At 43.3% G+C, this 16,650-nt stretch overlaps 2 protein-coding genes across 10 annotated transcripts in view; both read right to left on the reverse strand.

Annotated features, from left to right (window-relative positions):
- The window catches only part of fam49ba (family with sequence similarity 49 member Ba), a 50,692-nt gene extending 38,450 nt beyond the window's left edge, over nucleotides 1–12,242 (reverse strand). For both annotated transcript variants that reach the window (XM_036519025.1, XM_036519026.1), the window contains exon 1: nucleotides 12,155–12,242. The gene's annotated coding sequence lies outside the window, so the exon portion shown is untranslated. The remainder of the gene's footprint in view (nucleotides 1–12,154) is intronic.
- Nucleotides 12,243–16,077: 3,835 nt separating this feature from the next.
- asap1a (ArfGAP with SH3 domain, ankyrin repeat and PH domain 1a) overlaps nucleotides 16,078–16,650 on the reverse strand; it is a 104,643-nt gene continuing 104,070 nt past the window's right edge. For all 8 annotated transcript variants that reach the window (XM_036518558.1, XM_036518553.1, XM_036518559.1 and 5 more), the window contains one exon: nucleotides 16,078–16,575. In XM_036518558.1, coding sequence (XP_036374451.1) covers nucleotides 16,501–16,575 — 75 coding nt within the window. In that variant the 3' untranslated portion in view covers nucleotides 16,078–16,500. The remainder of the gene's footprint in view (nucleotides 16,576–16,650) is intronic.

Below are 16,650 nucleotides of genomic sequence, written 5' to 3' on the forward strand. Positions count from 1 at the left end.
AGTTGTCAACCTTTTGTGTTGTCATTATTATTAGTTAGGTTGGCACCATTTCCAATTACTTTTGAATTAGGCATCGGTTCAGTGTTTAAACACCTATACACAGTTAAAGCAGTGCGTACACCAGCACAAACCTTTTTTAGCCTATAACCTCACATAGAACAAACCAACAACTGTTTCATGCGTCATGACTATTTTTTGCTTACCACTGCTGGTAAATAAAGTTCTACCACTATGCCTTACTGGTTTACCAATATTTCATAAGAGGACTTGATGTTTATGATAAATGCATCACACCTGAACACAGGTATTCAGTGGAAAGTGGAGGACTGTCATCACACACATGCTGTCTGTAACAACAAAGAGAACATGAACATCCTTTCTGCTTTCCCTCTCAGCAACAGATCTTAGCAGTACTGATTCTTATTGCATGAGAATAAGAATACTAATTATATTAAGGTCAGGGCCAGAGAGCTGGAATCCCCAGGTCCCCGAGTTAATCTCCCATACTGGTATCTTCCATTTTTCGATGATCTTTCATAGTCTGTCTTGACTTGTCTCTTGAAATGTCCACAGCCATCACGCATTACAAAATGCGACAGAAGAAATCGGCACGCGAGATTAGCAGGTGAGGGCTGAACACTGGTTCGGTCCTCCCTCTGATCTCACCCTGCCAGTGAAGGCCATGGGACAGCTTGAAGCACAGCCTTTGATCTGGGCTGAGTGATGCATGATTCACTGGGGGAGCTGGTATACTGTTCACTGCAGCCTAGTCTCAAGGACAGCACCAGTTTGCACAACCCCAGCGTGCTTAGCTGAACTGACAGGCAAACACCACAAACAATCACTGTAGCGTAGCACCATTGTACAAAGGGAGATGGTGCTTTGAAATGATAAGCAATAAAAATGACTGTGTAGAGTTTGCACACTGCCGTGCTACATAACCATGTTCTTCCCTCCTACAGTCTCAACAGCTCGTCAATAAACCCCACTGAAAGGGTTAATTTAGAACCTTTTATTTTGAGCTCATCTCTGACAGACAAACACACCACATCCTACCTACTTATACTTACACATCTATACATACCTCCTTTTTTAGACTCTTCTACATATCCCCCTGTGACATGACCTCATGTGTATACCCATAAATGATGCCATATGGCTAGACATTGACTGTGTATGGAAAGTTTTGAGTGGACTGTCTTGTGTGTGGTTTTGATGCATTAGTCAGGTTATTGAAATAGGGTATTCCTCTTACATGTGCAAGACATGACTCTCATGTGTCAATATAATGTGGTGTAATGAAAGTAATGTAACGTAATGTGGAAAGGCCATGCCTCAACGAGCATAGTAGAGATGTATATTTAAGGTGACAGTGCTGTCGTCTGACATTTTGAGCATCGAGAAAAGTTAAGAGAGACAACATGCTAAATACATGCATATTTGTGGGCCTTTCAGTGCGTTTAGTTTCACAGAAACTTAGCCACAGTCAACTTCTAACTGTTCGCTACATGTCAATGTGTTGTAAGTGTCTGTTTCTACACAGCCTTGTATAGATACAAAAGCAAAGGGTCTATAAATGCAGATGAAAGACGTTGAACTTGTGAATGGATCCTGATACTGACGGATCACATTTTGATTCAAGGCCAGCAAATGACTTTGCATGCGAATTTATGCCCCTCTAGTCGTTCCCTTCTGCATTGCTGGTTTGAGACTTTCCACAACATGAAGCACCAATGGAGGCTCACGGCTAACAGGAAGGCATCAGTACTGGCAGCAGTGCGTGGGACCCATTCACACATTCTAGAACACGGGGAATTCGGCTAACACTGTACCAATAATAAAGACTTGTCGGGGGTCCAAAAGCAAAGGGGATTCATTCTCAACACAAAATAACCACTTTTTCAACAGAATAGAAGTGTAATAATAATGCAGTAAACAAGCAATAATGTTAACGTGCAATAATGCCATAAGCACAGGTAATATTTTAAATAAGCATATGGGAGGGTTGGCACACACCAAAGTGGCCTGACCAAAACAAGTGAAGCTGGCAGCAGGGTGTGCTCTCTGGCAGAAATACTCAAAACCATGAATGGTGTGGATTCCCTGCTAAACAGGCTGCATTGGACAAGACCTGACCCTTTAGAATGGGATAAAACAGCTTTACAGCAGCCACCAACTGCTTTTCTCTTCACATCCAGTGCTGTGTTTCTGAGCACCATGCACTCTCACACAGCACGATCTGACGCCCATTTCCCAAGTCCCTCTGCTGCGATTCATCTTTTTATGTTTTAATAGCGTTTTGTGAGAAGCACATGGTTGCACTTATCCCTGCAGTATGCTTTAGACAGCATTAGGGCTCGGGGGAGTCGAGGCGGAGATGCATTTTTCAGACAATAAGCAGACGAAAAACAAAACAAAACAAAAAAAAAACCTGCCCTTACCGGCCCCGATTGGGAGGCCAAAACGCGGCTCAGCGGTGCATCGTGCTTCCTCCAGATAAGCCGCTTGGAATGAGATTCGGTGCTTTACAGAAACAACACTTCTCCAGTGCTCTCTGTTGCGGCGCCTTGAGGGAAAACCACCAGGCATTCAAGCGCCGTATCAGCCGCGCAGCTAAACCACTTTTCTCATTGCGCCCCCCGACACCACCCTCCACCCCTTTCCCCGGCCTCCTTGAAGGCAAGTAGACACACGAATAAAGCGCACGGTAGTAACTACGGAATACATCCAAGCTCAGGTTTCAGTGGCGAGTTTAGTGGGGAGTTTAGGCTTTGCCTGGTTCAGGGAGCACCTAGCCTCTCATAGCACAGCAAGAATGAGGAGCATGAGGTCATGAGGTGACACCAGTTACTTTAGTGTGTCCAACACTTCAGCATTGCAGAACCTTTGTGCACACTGAATTCATTTAAACACAATAATACACTGATTACAACGCACAAGTCACAGACCAGTTTTAACTTCAAAACCAGTTGCTCTCTGCCTCCTCTGATTGTAGCTCTCAGCAGCCACTGGTCAGCCTATCAGGAAGGACAAAGAGAAAAACATCTGGAGAAAACCAGACAGACCACGACAGACGTGACGACTGTCAGACAGCAGCATAATCCCCGTCCCTGGCCTGGATGAGAACAAGGGGGCGTCAGCAGCTAATCGTCCAGAAAGCCGATCTGGTTAGCATAAGCAACACCTCGTGCCAAAAACACAGCGTTCAGTCCAAACTGTCAAATACATTCTTTTTGTTCCTAGATGGTGGCTTACTCTTAATATCCCAAGGAGCAGACCAACTACCCTGATCCACCAAAAGTGCAGACAGCAAATCAACAGCACTGAGTGCGCACAAAGATAATACAGCTGTAGCCAGGCGATTTTAGGGAACTGGACTAATTTGGTTCAGATTAAGCAGCTTACTCTGTAGTTCCTTCCAGCCACACCAGTGTGACCACTTTTTGTCCAAATTGAGGAGAAAACAACAACAACCCAGAGGATTTGGAGATCTCCTGGGAGTCAGGCGGCAACCACGCAAACACCGTCTGATGCGCAACCCAAAAAATGAGCAAAAAGCATTTCAGACAGTTGAAGAGGTAAATGCACTCACAGAAGGTTTTTACAGTTCAGCAAAAGAGTGAATTCAACTACCCATTGTACGGCAATTTCTCACATCCCTGACGCTTCGATATTTCCGCTCTCACGTTTAACCTATTTAGCTCGAGTTCAGCTTGCTTAACAGCGCCGCGACCTGCCAACCGCTTTGAACCGGCAAGCATTCCATAATGTCAGGCCCTTTCCCTCTCCACAGCGGGACGAGCCCCTGTGCGCGGCGAAGGCACAGTGTGCCTCCCAGCTGAAGTTTCACATTTTTTCCCTGAATCCTGCTTGCTGGGTCGCAGCATGTCTGCAGCAGGCAGTACTTCCCGCCCATCGCCACACTGAGCGCGCTCAAACCCAGGGGCAGCCACGCAAAAGAACCCCGTCGCAGGGCGTAAGGGCAGAGAGAGAGAAAATAACACAAGGCCTTCTCTGGCTGCCTCACTGTGAAACCTGGTAAAATATTAGTCAGGGATTCAGCCCAATGCACGGAGTCGCTCTCCTCCAGCCGGCTAATGAAAACACATCAACTCTGCTGCACCCCGGAACGCATTCATTATCAACACTCATTTATATCTACAGTGCTGCCCAGCACAACCCCCTAGTTACACAAGCAAGAAAGCCATTCTGCTCAGTCTAAAAACAGCATTACCATTTGTGTTTCTTCCTGACATGTATTTCAGTAAGTATAAATACTGCATCACAACACAGTCTGTAACCCATAATGAAATACTGAAGGATGCCAGTGCTAAGGAAACCACTGACTGTCTGGCAGAGGCATTCAAGCGAGAAGGAGGCTTGCACGCACTGCCATGCCTCACCTGGGTTTTTAGGAATAATATGCCCCAGGTTTCATCTTCCTGGGAAAAAGTGCTGGGTATTTACAGCCACTCCGACGAGCTCTTACACGCAGAGTTAGTTTGCGTATTTCCATTACAATCGCAGCATTAAGGCTGAACCACAACGATCGCGTTGGCCACACTTCCCCGTTTTCTGCCTGATACAACGTGTGAAATTATAGCTGGGTTTACTGAAGACATCATTCAGAGAAAACATTTGACATTATAAAACTTGTGTCATTATAAAGCTGGTGCTACACTGCAGAAGATAACACTGTGCTGAAAACTGCAAACAGATTTTACACGATAAGGTTGCAACCCACATGGGAACAGCAGAGTCTGTGACAAAATTCAAAGATGTAATGAAACAATGAATATGGCTGCATGATACAGTATGTTGTATGGACCTTAGATCTGGATCGCTTCAACTTCCAGAAAATATTGAGGCAATTCAAATGCTAAAAAGGACCCTCTTTTTCATTAATTTGTCATGCAAAAATTTTCATCATTTACCATGAAATGAGTAGAGAAAGTGACCAAATGGCATACCTTTTTGACATTGTGAAACATCACCACCGTGCACAATTTCAGGCTGTTTGCTTTGACTACTGTTCAAATGAGGTCCCATAGCGATGAATGACACCGTTTAAAGTCCCCATTCATAACCTCCATTCATAAAAAAGCTCTGCTGTAGTAATCTTATCGTCTGCTTATCGTCACAATATAAACCCACAGACAGGACAATGCAGTGGTCAGCAACAGAGTTTCCTGAGTTTTCCAGGCTTCAGCTATGGTCAAAGTACACAGCTAGAGTGGCCTCACATTCAACCCCTACATTTCCACAACAAATCCCCTCAGATTTTGACCTGAAATTTCAAGTCAACTGAAGCTGAATTTGCAAGAGAAAGCCTCAGTATTTCCAGTATTTAGCAGAAACCTCCACTGGGAAGTCTACTATGAAATTATGAGACAATGAGACCATTTTTTAAATTCAATTCAATTTCAATTTCAATTTCAATTCAATTTCAGTTCAATTCAATTTAGTTCAGTTCCATTCAATTCAATTCAATTCAATTCAATTCAATTCAATTCAATTCAGCCGTCAGAGAGTGAAAGCAGCCCTCTTTAGAGTTTCTGGGGTGAGAAGCCAGGCTTAATAATTAACATATTCAATACATGGAGCCAATTAATTTAATAATATAAAATATAGTATGCTCATGCCTGCAACACTTCCATTTTAAAGGATATCAGTGTCTGTTCTCTCTCTTATCCCAAACCACTGCCAATAATGTGAGCATCGCAGTTGCTACTGCCTGGCACCATAGCAACAACAACAAAATAAAGGAATAACTGACATGATTGGAGAGGGATGAGACCCCACCCCCTAACCAGTCTTCCAATAGTTGAGCAACTTTGTCCTGAGGGCACGTTACGCTCCGCTGAAATAATTCTGCTGTACAAATATGCCGAGCTGAGGCCTGATCTCTTTAATAATCAGAAATCCACATTATAATGGCAAATTTTAGCAAAATGTAAAGGGGGAATCTGCCAAAACGTCGTACTGTGCCTTACCTTTCAACAATCAGCATAAATTCAATCCTTTATAAATTCAGTCCTTCATAAATTCTGATAACTCTATGTACCTCCTCGTTCTGTAAAAGTGCCGTGACCTTTAAAAAGTGTCTACATCGTAAAGTTGAGCAAAGCCTAAGTGACAACTTACCAGACTACAAATGGGCTCAGAATATCAAGTGCTTCTGTTCGACCTAATCTTAGATGCAAAGGTGCTAGAAATGGTGTGAACTGGGTAGGATCAGAGCCTCAGACAGAGATTATGATTGTGCCAAGGTGGGGGGAGTTCTGTATAGCTCCTACCATGATGACAGTACACTGAGAACATAATATGAAATGTGAACACGCTAAAGGTGCTGTTGTCTCCATAGGCATCCAGATGCACTCAACTGCATTTTCACTCGACACACTGAAGCCATTACATATGACATCATATCACAGTTGCTCTCATCCGGAGCAACTTACTTAGCTTACCATTTTTACGTTATACATTTACACAGCTCTTTATTTACTGAGGAAAGTCAGGTGAATTACCTCCCCATGGTACACCAGAGATGTAACAGCAGTGCCCCATGAGGGAATTAAGCTGGCAACCTTTTTGTGGGAAGCCATGCTCTTTACCACTGTACCACACTACTACCCCAACAGTAACACTGAGGCAGTGTAGCAGAGAGAGTGGCATCTACAGTGCAGACCCCCTGCAGGCAGTGTGGCATGGTAACTCAGTAACTCAGCAGAAGTGTATGGAAGTTCCGGTGACCTACCAGCACAATCTCTCTGCAGCTAAATGAGGGGGAACTGTAAATATTACAGTGGTAATTTATATCACACCTGAGGAAAAACCAACACATAAAACAGTCCTGCTATAAAAAATTGAGAATATGTTACATATTAAAAATATTCCCAACATGTTCTCAACACTGACATTCCATGTCAACAGAGGTGATGTCAGTATTTTATGCATATTTCACATCAACACTATGTATCAAATGACAGAAATCTTGAACTAAATGCTGCTCAGCTGACAAATAGCTGATACGCATCAGTGTTTGAAGTTGTAAACTGGCAACCCCTTCAAAGGAACTCAGCTAGACAAGTGGAAACGGAATCACTGAACACAAACATAATCACAGACACATTGATTCATTCCAAGACTAATATGTTTCTATGGGCTTATTTATTGGGCTTGTATTTTATGAATCCATGGTATGAAATCCAGGGCAGCAGCAGAAACTAATAAATTAGGTCAATTCCGAAAGGGACTCGGAGGAAAAACTGGGTCCATTCATCTCTGTCCTTCCAAGCACACATATTTCCCTCTAATCTTAAATGACCTGCTGGCAATGAGTCCTTAAGATGGAGAATCGTATTTACTTATACAGCCATGCGTTGCTTTATATCCACGATACGTTCTGTGAAACAGGACGTTATGTGATTTGGACGTTGTGCAAACACCATACTATATACAGTATATGGTATACTATGTACTGTACCATTATACACCTGGCAGTGCAATCGCTTTATTTCCATGAGACATGAGAAATAGGAGGCGTTGCCTTCACTACGTCCAGTTACGTCAGATACGTCCTGTTTTGCGATCTGGATGTTTAAACTTTATAATAACCTTATGGGACTACGGACGTATATGCGAACAGACGTTGTCCGAATGGACGTTAAGCGGAGCATGACTGTACATCAATTTTACTATTTATGGCATTTAACACTCTGGATTTTCGATGTGTTCACTTTGTTTCTGAAAAGGATTTCAACTCCCCTCCAGATGAATGCTGGTTGTTCTATAAGAAAATTAACCCCGCCATTTTCCAAGAATTTTTCAGCCTCGTTAAAGTCCAGGGTGGTTTTGGGTGCTAACTTAACATTTCTCAGGAAGCTTAAAACACATTCCAACCTCCACCAGGAGAAATATGCTCTGTGGCCACTTTAAGGTGAGAGCTCATGGCAAGCTTTCAGTAAATACCCCTGGGCAACCTTTAAATGGTACTGGCACATCTGACTGAGGACAGACCGCAGTACCTTTGCAAACAACGGGTGGAATTCCTATTCTGAATCCACTTTCTGTAATCTGCTGAATTCTGAGGGCCTGCTGCCGACACTAGTCACACAGCAACCACTAAAACGAACCTAAACGGCCACTATCACATTACAGAGCCACTGTGGAAAAATCAAAGCCCATGAAGGGTAAATGGGAACCGTACCAATTTGCACTTTACAATTACTGGGCAAGATTAAGCTTCTGACTCCATGCCAGCCTTGGAGAAGTTAAAACCTTACCTTGGTTTGCAAAGAGGAGTAGAGTTTACAGTAGGAATGAAAGGGACAGCTTATCCACCGGGTCAGGCACAAGAGCTCTTAGTCTGTTGTGGATGCACTCCCTCAGAGCTGAAGGTCAAGCTGTGCCAGAGCAATAAGTCTCAGAGAACCTGTGTGTGTGTGTGTGTGTGTGTGTGTGTGTGTGTGTGTGTGTCTGTGTGTATGTGTGTAAGATGTGAGAGACAGGGACAGAGAGAGGACGTGCATGTGTGTGTTCTGCATCAATTCTCTCGCGTATGCACTCAAGCTCTCCCGTCCCGCTGAGGCCAAGTCTGCTGTTCTTGGCCTTCTGTGTGCCGATCTGTCCCGGTATAAACCTTTGTGAAATGATTATTACAGCTTTGGGGCTTGAACCTTCTGGAAATTATGTTAATCTCTTTTGCAGTAAAAACGGGATCATTTTAATTCCATTTATTATTGCGAAGCATTAATCATAACCACACTGAACTCTTTGAGAAATGACCCCAGAACAACAGGATTCACTGTGCTGACAAAGATCACCTTAATCATTCAGCCATTGCAACACAGCAATAAGAATTGCTGACGGCTTCTGTCAACCGTGAATTTGAGGGCTATGATTTTTCTGCTTTCTGTGGATGAACTGGAATCAAATTCAGTCCATGTTTTCTGTGACTTGGGCACACTTTTCCACATTGTTTGCCAGTTTGTACGTTACGGTAAGTTGAAAAATGAAAAAAAGACTTTTCTGTTCATCTGCTGAGTGCTGAGCATGTCAGAAATGAAGGCCAAGTACACAACATAACCATTTTCAGTATGAGCTGGCCTGGGGAGCTCTGTCATGACATATGTCAATCAGGAGTAGCCAACATTCAGCTTCATAGGCTTTAATGGATGCTACAAACATTGACTTTCTTATGTCTGGAACGTAAGTCAGAACTTATAAACAGGCAGCAGTGTGGTATAGCCGTAAGGAGCGACTGACAGGTTGCTGGTTTGATTCCTAGGAGAGGCACTGCTGTTTTATCCATACGCAAAATACTGAATGTGAAATGTCTCCGTACAAATCCAGCTTGTGAAACGATATAAGTTGACAACTTGTGAAAAATAGACCAAACTGTACTGTACTGTGCTAAGCAAAATGTAATGCAATGAACAAAGTTTTGAAGCTCACAATGTTAGATAATCACCTACACTGATGCTGGTCCACAAATTCTTTCACGTCAGTCAAATATTTTTTAGGATTACACCTGCCCAAGACGAGTGTCTATTTGCTCTCAGCTAACAGTTCTGGATTCCTTGTTTTACAGAGCATGACCTGGGTCAACATGCTAGTAATGAGTTAAAAAGAGATAATGAGATACAAATGTATCTCTGATAATAAAATAACTGTGATAGGATGTGAACTATGATAATTCAAGAAAGCTCACAGCACACTGTAAATCTATTATCATTGTGAAAACGAAAGTGCAATGGTTGGGTAGACAAACATGGGTTCCAGCCAATGCAAACACTAATCAATCATCATCATGAAACCATAGGTAAAGCATCTCAGCTGATGCCAGGACACCATGCCACCATCAATGAAAACACCACACAAAATGGAGGAAATACTCAAGATGACCTGATAGTGGAAGCCACTTTTCTTACCACAGTAAAATGCCACTAAGCTCTTACTGCATATTTTGAACAGCGCGTGACATCAGCACCAGTTGAAACTGGTTACTGTGTGATAACTAATGTTAAGAACAATATTTCTTCCATGAAAGTGACAGAGAGAGAAGGCAAGAGAGGAAGAAGAAAGAGAGAGAAATGGGGAAATGATGAATGAGTGTGTTTGTGTGCGGGGTACATATATTTGTAAAAGGGAATGTTTGTTCTTGTCTATGGGTGTATGTACAGTATGTGTGTGCTTTTGAGAGTGAGTCAGGGTATTCCTGAGTGCATGTGTTGGTGTGACGTGCCCTTCAGCCACGCTATCCATCAGGTAGAACACAACCATCTCCATCCCCTGCATGTGTGCTAAGGTACCAGAGAGAACAACATGTAAAGAAAGTTGCTACCATACTTCAATCCCTGCTGTAAGATGGCAGACCTGGCACTAGGAGCCACCTTACAACCACAGGACCTACTAGACCAGTCACAGTTTCATGGGTACCTGACTTCCTGAACTCTATAAAAAAAAAGTGAGCTTACTTTCACTTTAGCATTAACAGGCTGACTACTGCTTAGATGGTATCGTGCCAGCTGAGTAGAAGAGTTCATTACCAACAGCAACAAGTGAACGCTGAAACTCTGATCTTGCTAGGCCTATGTATTGGGTGATGGAAGCCACCAACTGGCTACAGTCAACAATCAACAATGACAGCTAAAATGAATGGGGTTTGCCGGGAATACTTCTCTATTAAAACACCATTATTTTAAGTTGCTTTCAGTTCTGGATACATAATTCCTCTTTGGGATTCCCCTACCTCTTTCTTGTGTTTTGCTGTATAATTCAGTTCAGTCTACATCACTCGTAGCCCAAGTACGCAAGACTGTGGCGTTTTTTACTTCCATATGAGCATGAAAGGCAAACACATACACACACACGCCCAAATTGTGAAAGACACTTGACATTGAGATATTACTACGGCTTCCTGAAAAGCTTTCCCGCAACAAGGTACGGTGTACATAATAAAATATAGAAATTCCACATTGTTTCCCACAGAAAAACAAAATCAGACACTGGCGCTGACCACAATACACGCAGAAGATTGACTAACTGGCAAAACCCCGAATCCAGTATGACATCTCAGTTTATATTTCACCCATTGTCCCACTCGATCCATTTCACGTGCACATTACGCCATCCTCTATTACGGATGTTCACGCAATATTTTGCAATACTGTCGGATGAAAAAATGAGCAATTAAAACGGGGCAGAGGCTCGCCAACTGACGGGCAATTACGCATGGAAAATGAAGGGTCTTTGAGCAGCAAAAGAATTGCTTTGTATCAACAAAAAGGGGAAATGGCATGTACTTATGAAAAAACAGGCGTGCCGTGACAAGGAGGAAGTATGCGCTGGAGTCGTTTTCTGCAGGTTTCTGCACTCGCTGTGCTAATATCAGAAGTCAAATCCACAATCACAACCGCGCACAGACAATAACCTTTGGATTAATGAAATTAAGGCAATTATCCCCAGTTACTGTCTTGTACAGGCTATCGAATAGGCTATATTCTATCACGACCATTCATTGACAAGGTGTAACACTTTAATGTCATCTGTAATACTTGTAATATTGTATTATTGATTATTACACAAATATGGTATCGGATTTTGGTCGAAATACAGATTCGGCCTTTACAGTGACAGAAATGTAGATTTTTGCACAAGACAGACCACAAAGTCCACACTATGGTTAAGGAAACAACACGTTACAGCCTGTAGCTATTTCCCCTTCACTTACCGAGCGCTTCTGTGTTTGCTATACATTCAAACTTAGGAATAAACATGTGAATAACGCAACGAACAAAGTTAAACATTCATTGGTATAAAAGTGATCACATTATGGCCATCTGCACCCGTTCGTAAGACATGAGAATGGGACGAAAATGCCTTACATGTGTGTTCCAACACACGCTTAAGCGTCAAGCGCTGAGGCGATATGAAAAACTTGATTTTGAACCTTGATTTTATTAATCGGTCTTACCCAGACGCACAAGATGCGCTATTGTCAGGCTCGTATCTTGGGCTGGGTATGTCTGGCAAAACTGTTTTCTGCCTAATACATTTCAACAGTAACGCTACAAAGGAGGCTTAACCAAAGAAACAGTGTTGATGTCCGATTACATATCAGCATTAAAGTACAGAAAGATACGGTACATACCTTAGCGATCGAAATACAAACACAGCAGGTTGTGGAATTAAAACATGCCGTACAGTTAGGACGCCCGCTCAAGAGTGCTATGTTGCTTTGCCCAGCTGTCTGTAGTTTCCGGGTTAGACAGTCTTGAGCGTCATTGTGTTTGCTGCACAGGTTCTGACACAGCACGAGAGGCAGGCTTTAACTATAAAAGGAATAGATTTCATACGCAGCGAATTGAGGAAGAAGTATAAAATCTTAAGTCCCGAGGCGCCAGTTCTACCCTTGTGGTGCAAATGAGTGCAGCTGAACTAGAGGCGGAGTGTTTCCCCGGCAATTTTCGCACAAGCGATCTATAGCAACAAACTTGAATTTTAAATCGTTGCACATATCCTAATAAATCAAACATGTGCTAAAAGGTGTCCGATTTTAGGTTCTTTGGTGAGTGTCTCGTGAGCATTTCGTGAGCTGAAACAAGAATGAATAAAATCAATAAACGTGAAACAAAGCAGATCAATTTGATTTATTTTTTCATGTAATGAACACAAAGTTAAAAACATTAAAACAATTTTACATAACGAACACCCCGGTGGATTTGTTTGCATAAGCGTGCTGAGGGCGGCCCGAATTGTTTTAAATTGTTGCAACAAAGTTTGTACGTATGTCACAGCACTCTTTGTAACATCTGTGTAGCTACGATAGTAACTACAAGAGTATAAGAGTCATAATTGTATGCGTGAACCACAATCTTGGGCTACAATGATCCTGACCCCATGAGGCAACTGGCATCCTACTGGCCCCTGTTTGGCATGGAAGAGGACACACCTGAGCCAGGAGTCAAGTCAGAGGGACAGGTAGTTATCCTTTAGGGGTGCTGTGCTGTGTGAAAGGTTCTTATCCTGGACAAAAAAGTCTGCAAATAAAAGAGTTGAGCACAGTTCCAGCTTGGGGACATTTGGTGCTGATGCTTGTAAAACTGGTAACACTCCTATGGGTCAAAGTGTGGGGAGGGAACATCTATTGAGTTGAATAGCAAAAGTCATTGAAGGACCCTGAGTGGATACAGCATGGGTTTCCTCCCAGAGAATGTGGCCAACACCCAACTAACAACACCCAACTCAGCCCTCCACTGGACATAACCAGTTAGATCTTTTCAGTGAAAGTTGTGTTCATGCCCAACTTTTTGGTCTGGGGTGGTGCAGGGTGATTTAATTTGTCCTGGCCTCTTGTTGGTGCATTGTTCTTGTGATCCTTTGAAAATCTGTCCCCGCAGAACTGAAACCCCGCAAATTATCCACCACAGTTTCCTCAAACCTAGCTCAGCTTAACCAATTTGTCTGGCATATGTTGAAATGTTTTTTTCCTTGCATGTCACAGTGGCAGCTGTAATATTGGATAGTCCCTTGTGCAAGCTTCCTGTCGTGTGCGCAACTTTTGAGGACTTAATGTTAAAATGCAGCTGTGCTGTTATGAAAAGCTGCAACCCCTCCAAGACAGGTGAACATCTCTCACAGAGTGTTTAGATGTGGGGATAAACTGCTGCCATGTAGACAACTGATGTTCCAGTTCTGCTAAATCTGCTCCGGGTTATGACCTTCATTATTTTTGTCACAAGGATGCAAAATTGATGTTGTGGGGGCAGTCAAGCTGAATTTTGCACTAAATTTCCCCTTGTTATCCTAATGGCCCTGCATTTGGTAGATGTCACTTAACATACATTGAAAGACATTTTACAAGGTTTTGGGTCATTGCCTTCAACAGCAGTTGGGCTCTCATGTGGACTGCTGCTGTACCCCAAAGCTAGACCCCTTTTAACCTGATCCGTTTCAGTGAATATCTAGAAGTAAAAACTGACAGTGTATAAAACTTAAGCTATGCACATGATCCTGACAAAGAGGACTGCCCATCAAATACTGTGATGGAGAGGATTTGGAACGGGATTCTTCCTTGTGAAATACCCTCACTACTAAGTAGTCAGCCCTGGAGCTTCATGGGAATGTTTGGATCCAAGTTTGGGTTCGTGCCGATCTCCCTGTGGCACCAGCAGAATTTGTCATACGGTCTTACCATAATAAAAAACAGACAGCCACATTCATTTTTACAACATAAAACCTTTATTAATCGATCAAATGGAATACTGGGGTGGGGATGGAATTCCTTCCTGGGGGTTCTATTCAAACAGCAGAGCTAAAACACGGACACCAGAGTCTGAGATAGAGAGGAAAATAAAACGCAGGTTTACATCTAGTCCAGTTCTCACAATTAAACATGTAAAAAAAAAGAAAGAGGAATGGTGACATCAGTTAACAGCATATCCAAAGCTGTGTCTTTCTGTACAGAACTCAACATGAGACGGGGTGAACGGAATAAGCTCACCCCCATTTTTCTCCCCTCCACAACCGTCTCTGATAACTCCCGGATGAAATAAATATTCACTAATCTAGCATTGCACTCTTTCCCCCCACTAACATTAACTATTCATGTAGGCCAAACTTATACATTTACAACATTGTAATTCATAGCATTACTCGCCAAGTACTGAACTGCATCTTAATACCCAAGGAACGATGTGGTCCTCATCTTTTTAGAGAATTTGTATTTGAGGTCAAGCTGTTATTTTACTTCTGGACAAATCACATCCTACTTATGAAAGATTAATTCACGCTCAATACCCGGGAATGTAAGCTGCCACTCACTTTTAAATGGATTTACATATATATGGCCATATACATTTGTTGTATATGGAGGTATTTATACATATATATGACCTAAAAATATCACAGATCATTTAACATTAAATATAATACAGGAAGCATTCACATAGTAATACATTGTCTTTTGTTAATACATCAACGATTTTAATATCTAATGCAATTCTTCCTCCGTCTGTCCAGTGAAATAAAATACAACTACCGAGGTGCAGTAAGGTACTGATTCTTGTTAATACATGGGTCCGTCACTGCTTTTTCCTGCTTGATAAAATATAGTGTCCACACTTTGAGAACAGATGCCGCGGCTGGAATGATCACTCGCTGCAATGCAAGGACGTGAAGCAGGGCCAATGCTGAGAAACCCGGCGAGGCCTGTCCATCAGTCTCACCTGGGGGGCGGGGGGGCAGGGGGGCCGCGGCTTCACCCTCGGCCTGCCTCCGAGGTCGAGGGTTCGAGGGGTGCACTGTTCCCCTGCCTCCATCCCTTCTGTCTGGGTGGGGAGGGGGGTGGGGATTGGGTACCGGGAGGTCCTGAAAACCCAACAAACCCTCCCCCAAAAAACAATGCTAGCGATCAGGTGCCGCTAACCCAGGCTAACCTGTTACCACACCTCCGCAGGCTGAAATGATGCAGAGGCGTTTGAGAGCAGGACGTGAGGAATTGTGGGGTCACACACAGTCAGTCTCACTGGGCGTGGAAGGGACGTAGTGGTTTCAGAGTGCAACAGCAACATACTGGGACTGGCCTGCCCCCATACTGGTGTTGATGCCTGATGGACACCTGTCACATTACACTGTGCTCCTGGTACCTCTGGGACATGTATTTAACGCAACAAAAACCTGTTAATACTAAACAAGCAAGCATTAAGGATCGATTTCATGAATATGTATTTCATCCTTGAACGCGCCTTTGTAGCAAGATTTCAGATGTGTGGAAAAAAAAAAACAGGAAAAAAAATCTACATTTGCTTTGTCTTCCCCAGTCAAGTATTCCCCTTAAGGAGAGAATTAAGGACCGATAGACTAATCTATTCCTCATGTAACTGTGTTTCCCGACCTTGCATGGTTTCCAGGAATATAAGAGATGATTCTGACGTTAAACAGTCCAGCTAATATGGAGAGAAGAGGAACGAGACTGCCTCTCGTAGCGGGGAGAGGAAAACGTATGTGTGCGCACATGTATATGTACATAAATACATACATCGGCATATGTACGTCTGTACACACATATGTGTGCATATATACACTAACATGTTTATACATACATAAATATATGTATACACATACATACAGTAACAGCATTGACAAGAGATGTATAGTTAAGTGCTAGATTCCGAGGATGGCTAAAGCAAACCAAGTAAGGCCCGCCCGGTTTCCAAGGCTAAGAGAATACTGGTCAAAGGCAGGATAACGCGGTCTATTTACAGTAACGCATGTGCACTTCACACCTGCGGTGAGGTGAGCCGGGGGGAGGCGAGTTTCTTCTTAGTTTCCGTTTTTTTTTTTTGTTTCTGGTTGCAGCGGCTGCTATGTACAGAGGCGGTTCCCTCAGTCTCGTGTGAGGCCGCAGTGTGGGGCGGAGCTTGTGCTGTGGGGGGAGGGGATGGGGCGGCGGCTGGGAGTGGGCGGGGGGGGGCCTCACACCTGCCCACTCCGGTGTCAGTCGGACAGAATGTGGACGAAGGACATGGGAAACACCCCCTTCCTCTCCGGCTGACCCTCAATGTGCCCGATCTGGGATAGGAAAACACAAGGGGGAAGGACTGTTTAAGCAATGCAACCGGTATGTTTATCTAAAGCCTGCCTGGC

The sequence above is a fragment of the Megalops cyprinoides genome, chromosome 24 (assembly GCF_013368585.1).
Source record: "Megalops cyprinoides isolate fMegCyp1 chromosome 24, fMegCyp1.pri, whole genome shotgun sequence".
Taxonomy (NCBI): Eukaryota; Metazoa; Chordata; class Actinopteri; order Elopiformes; family Megalopidae; genus Megalops; species Megalops cyprinoides.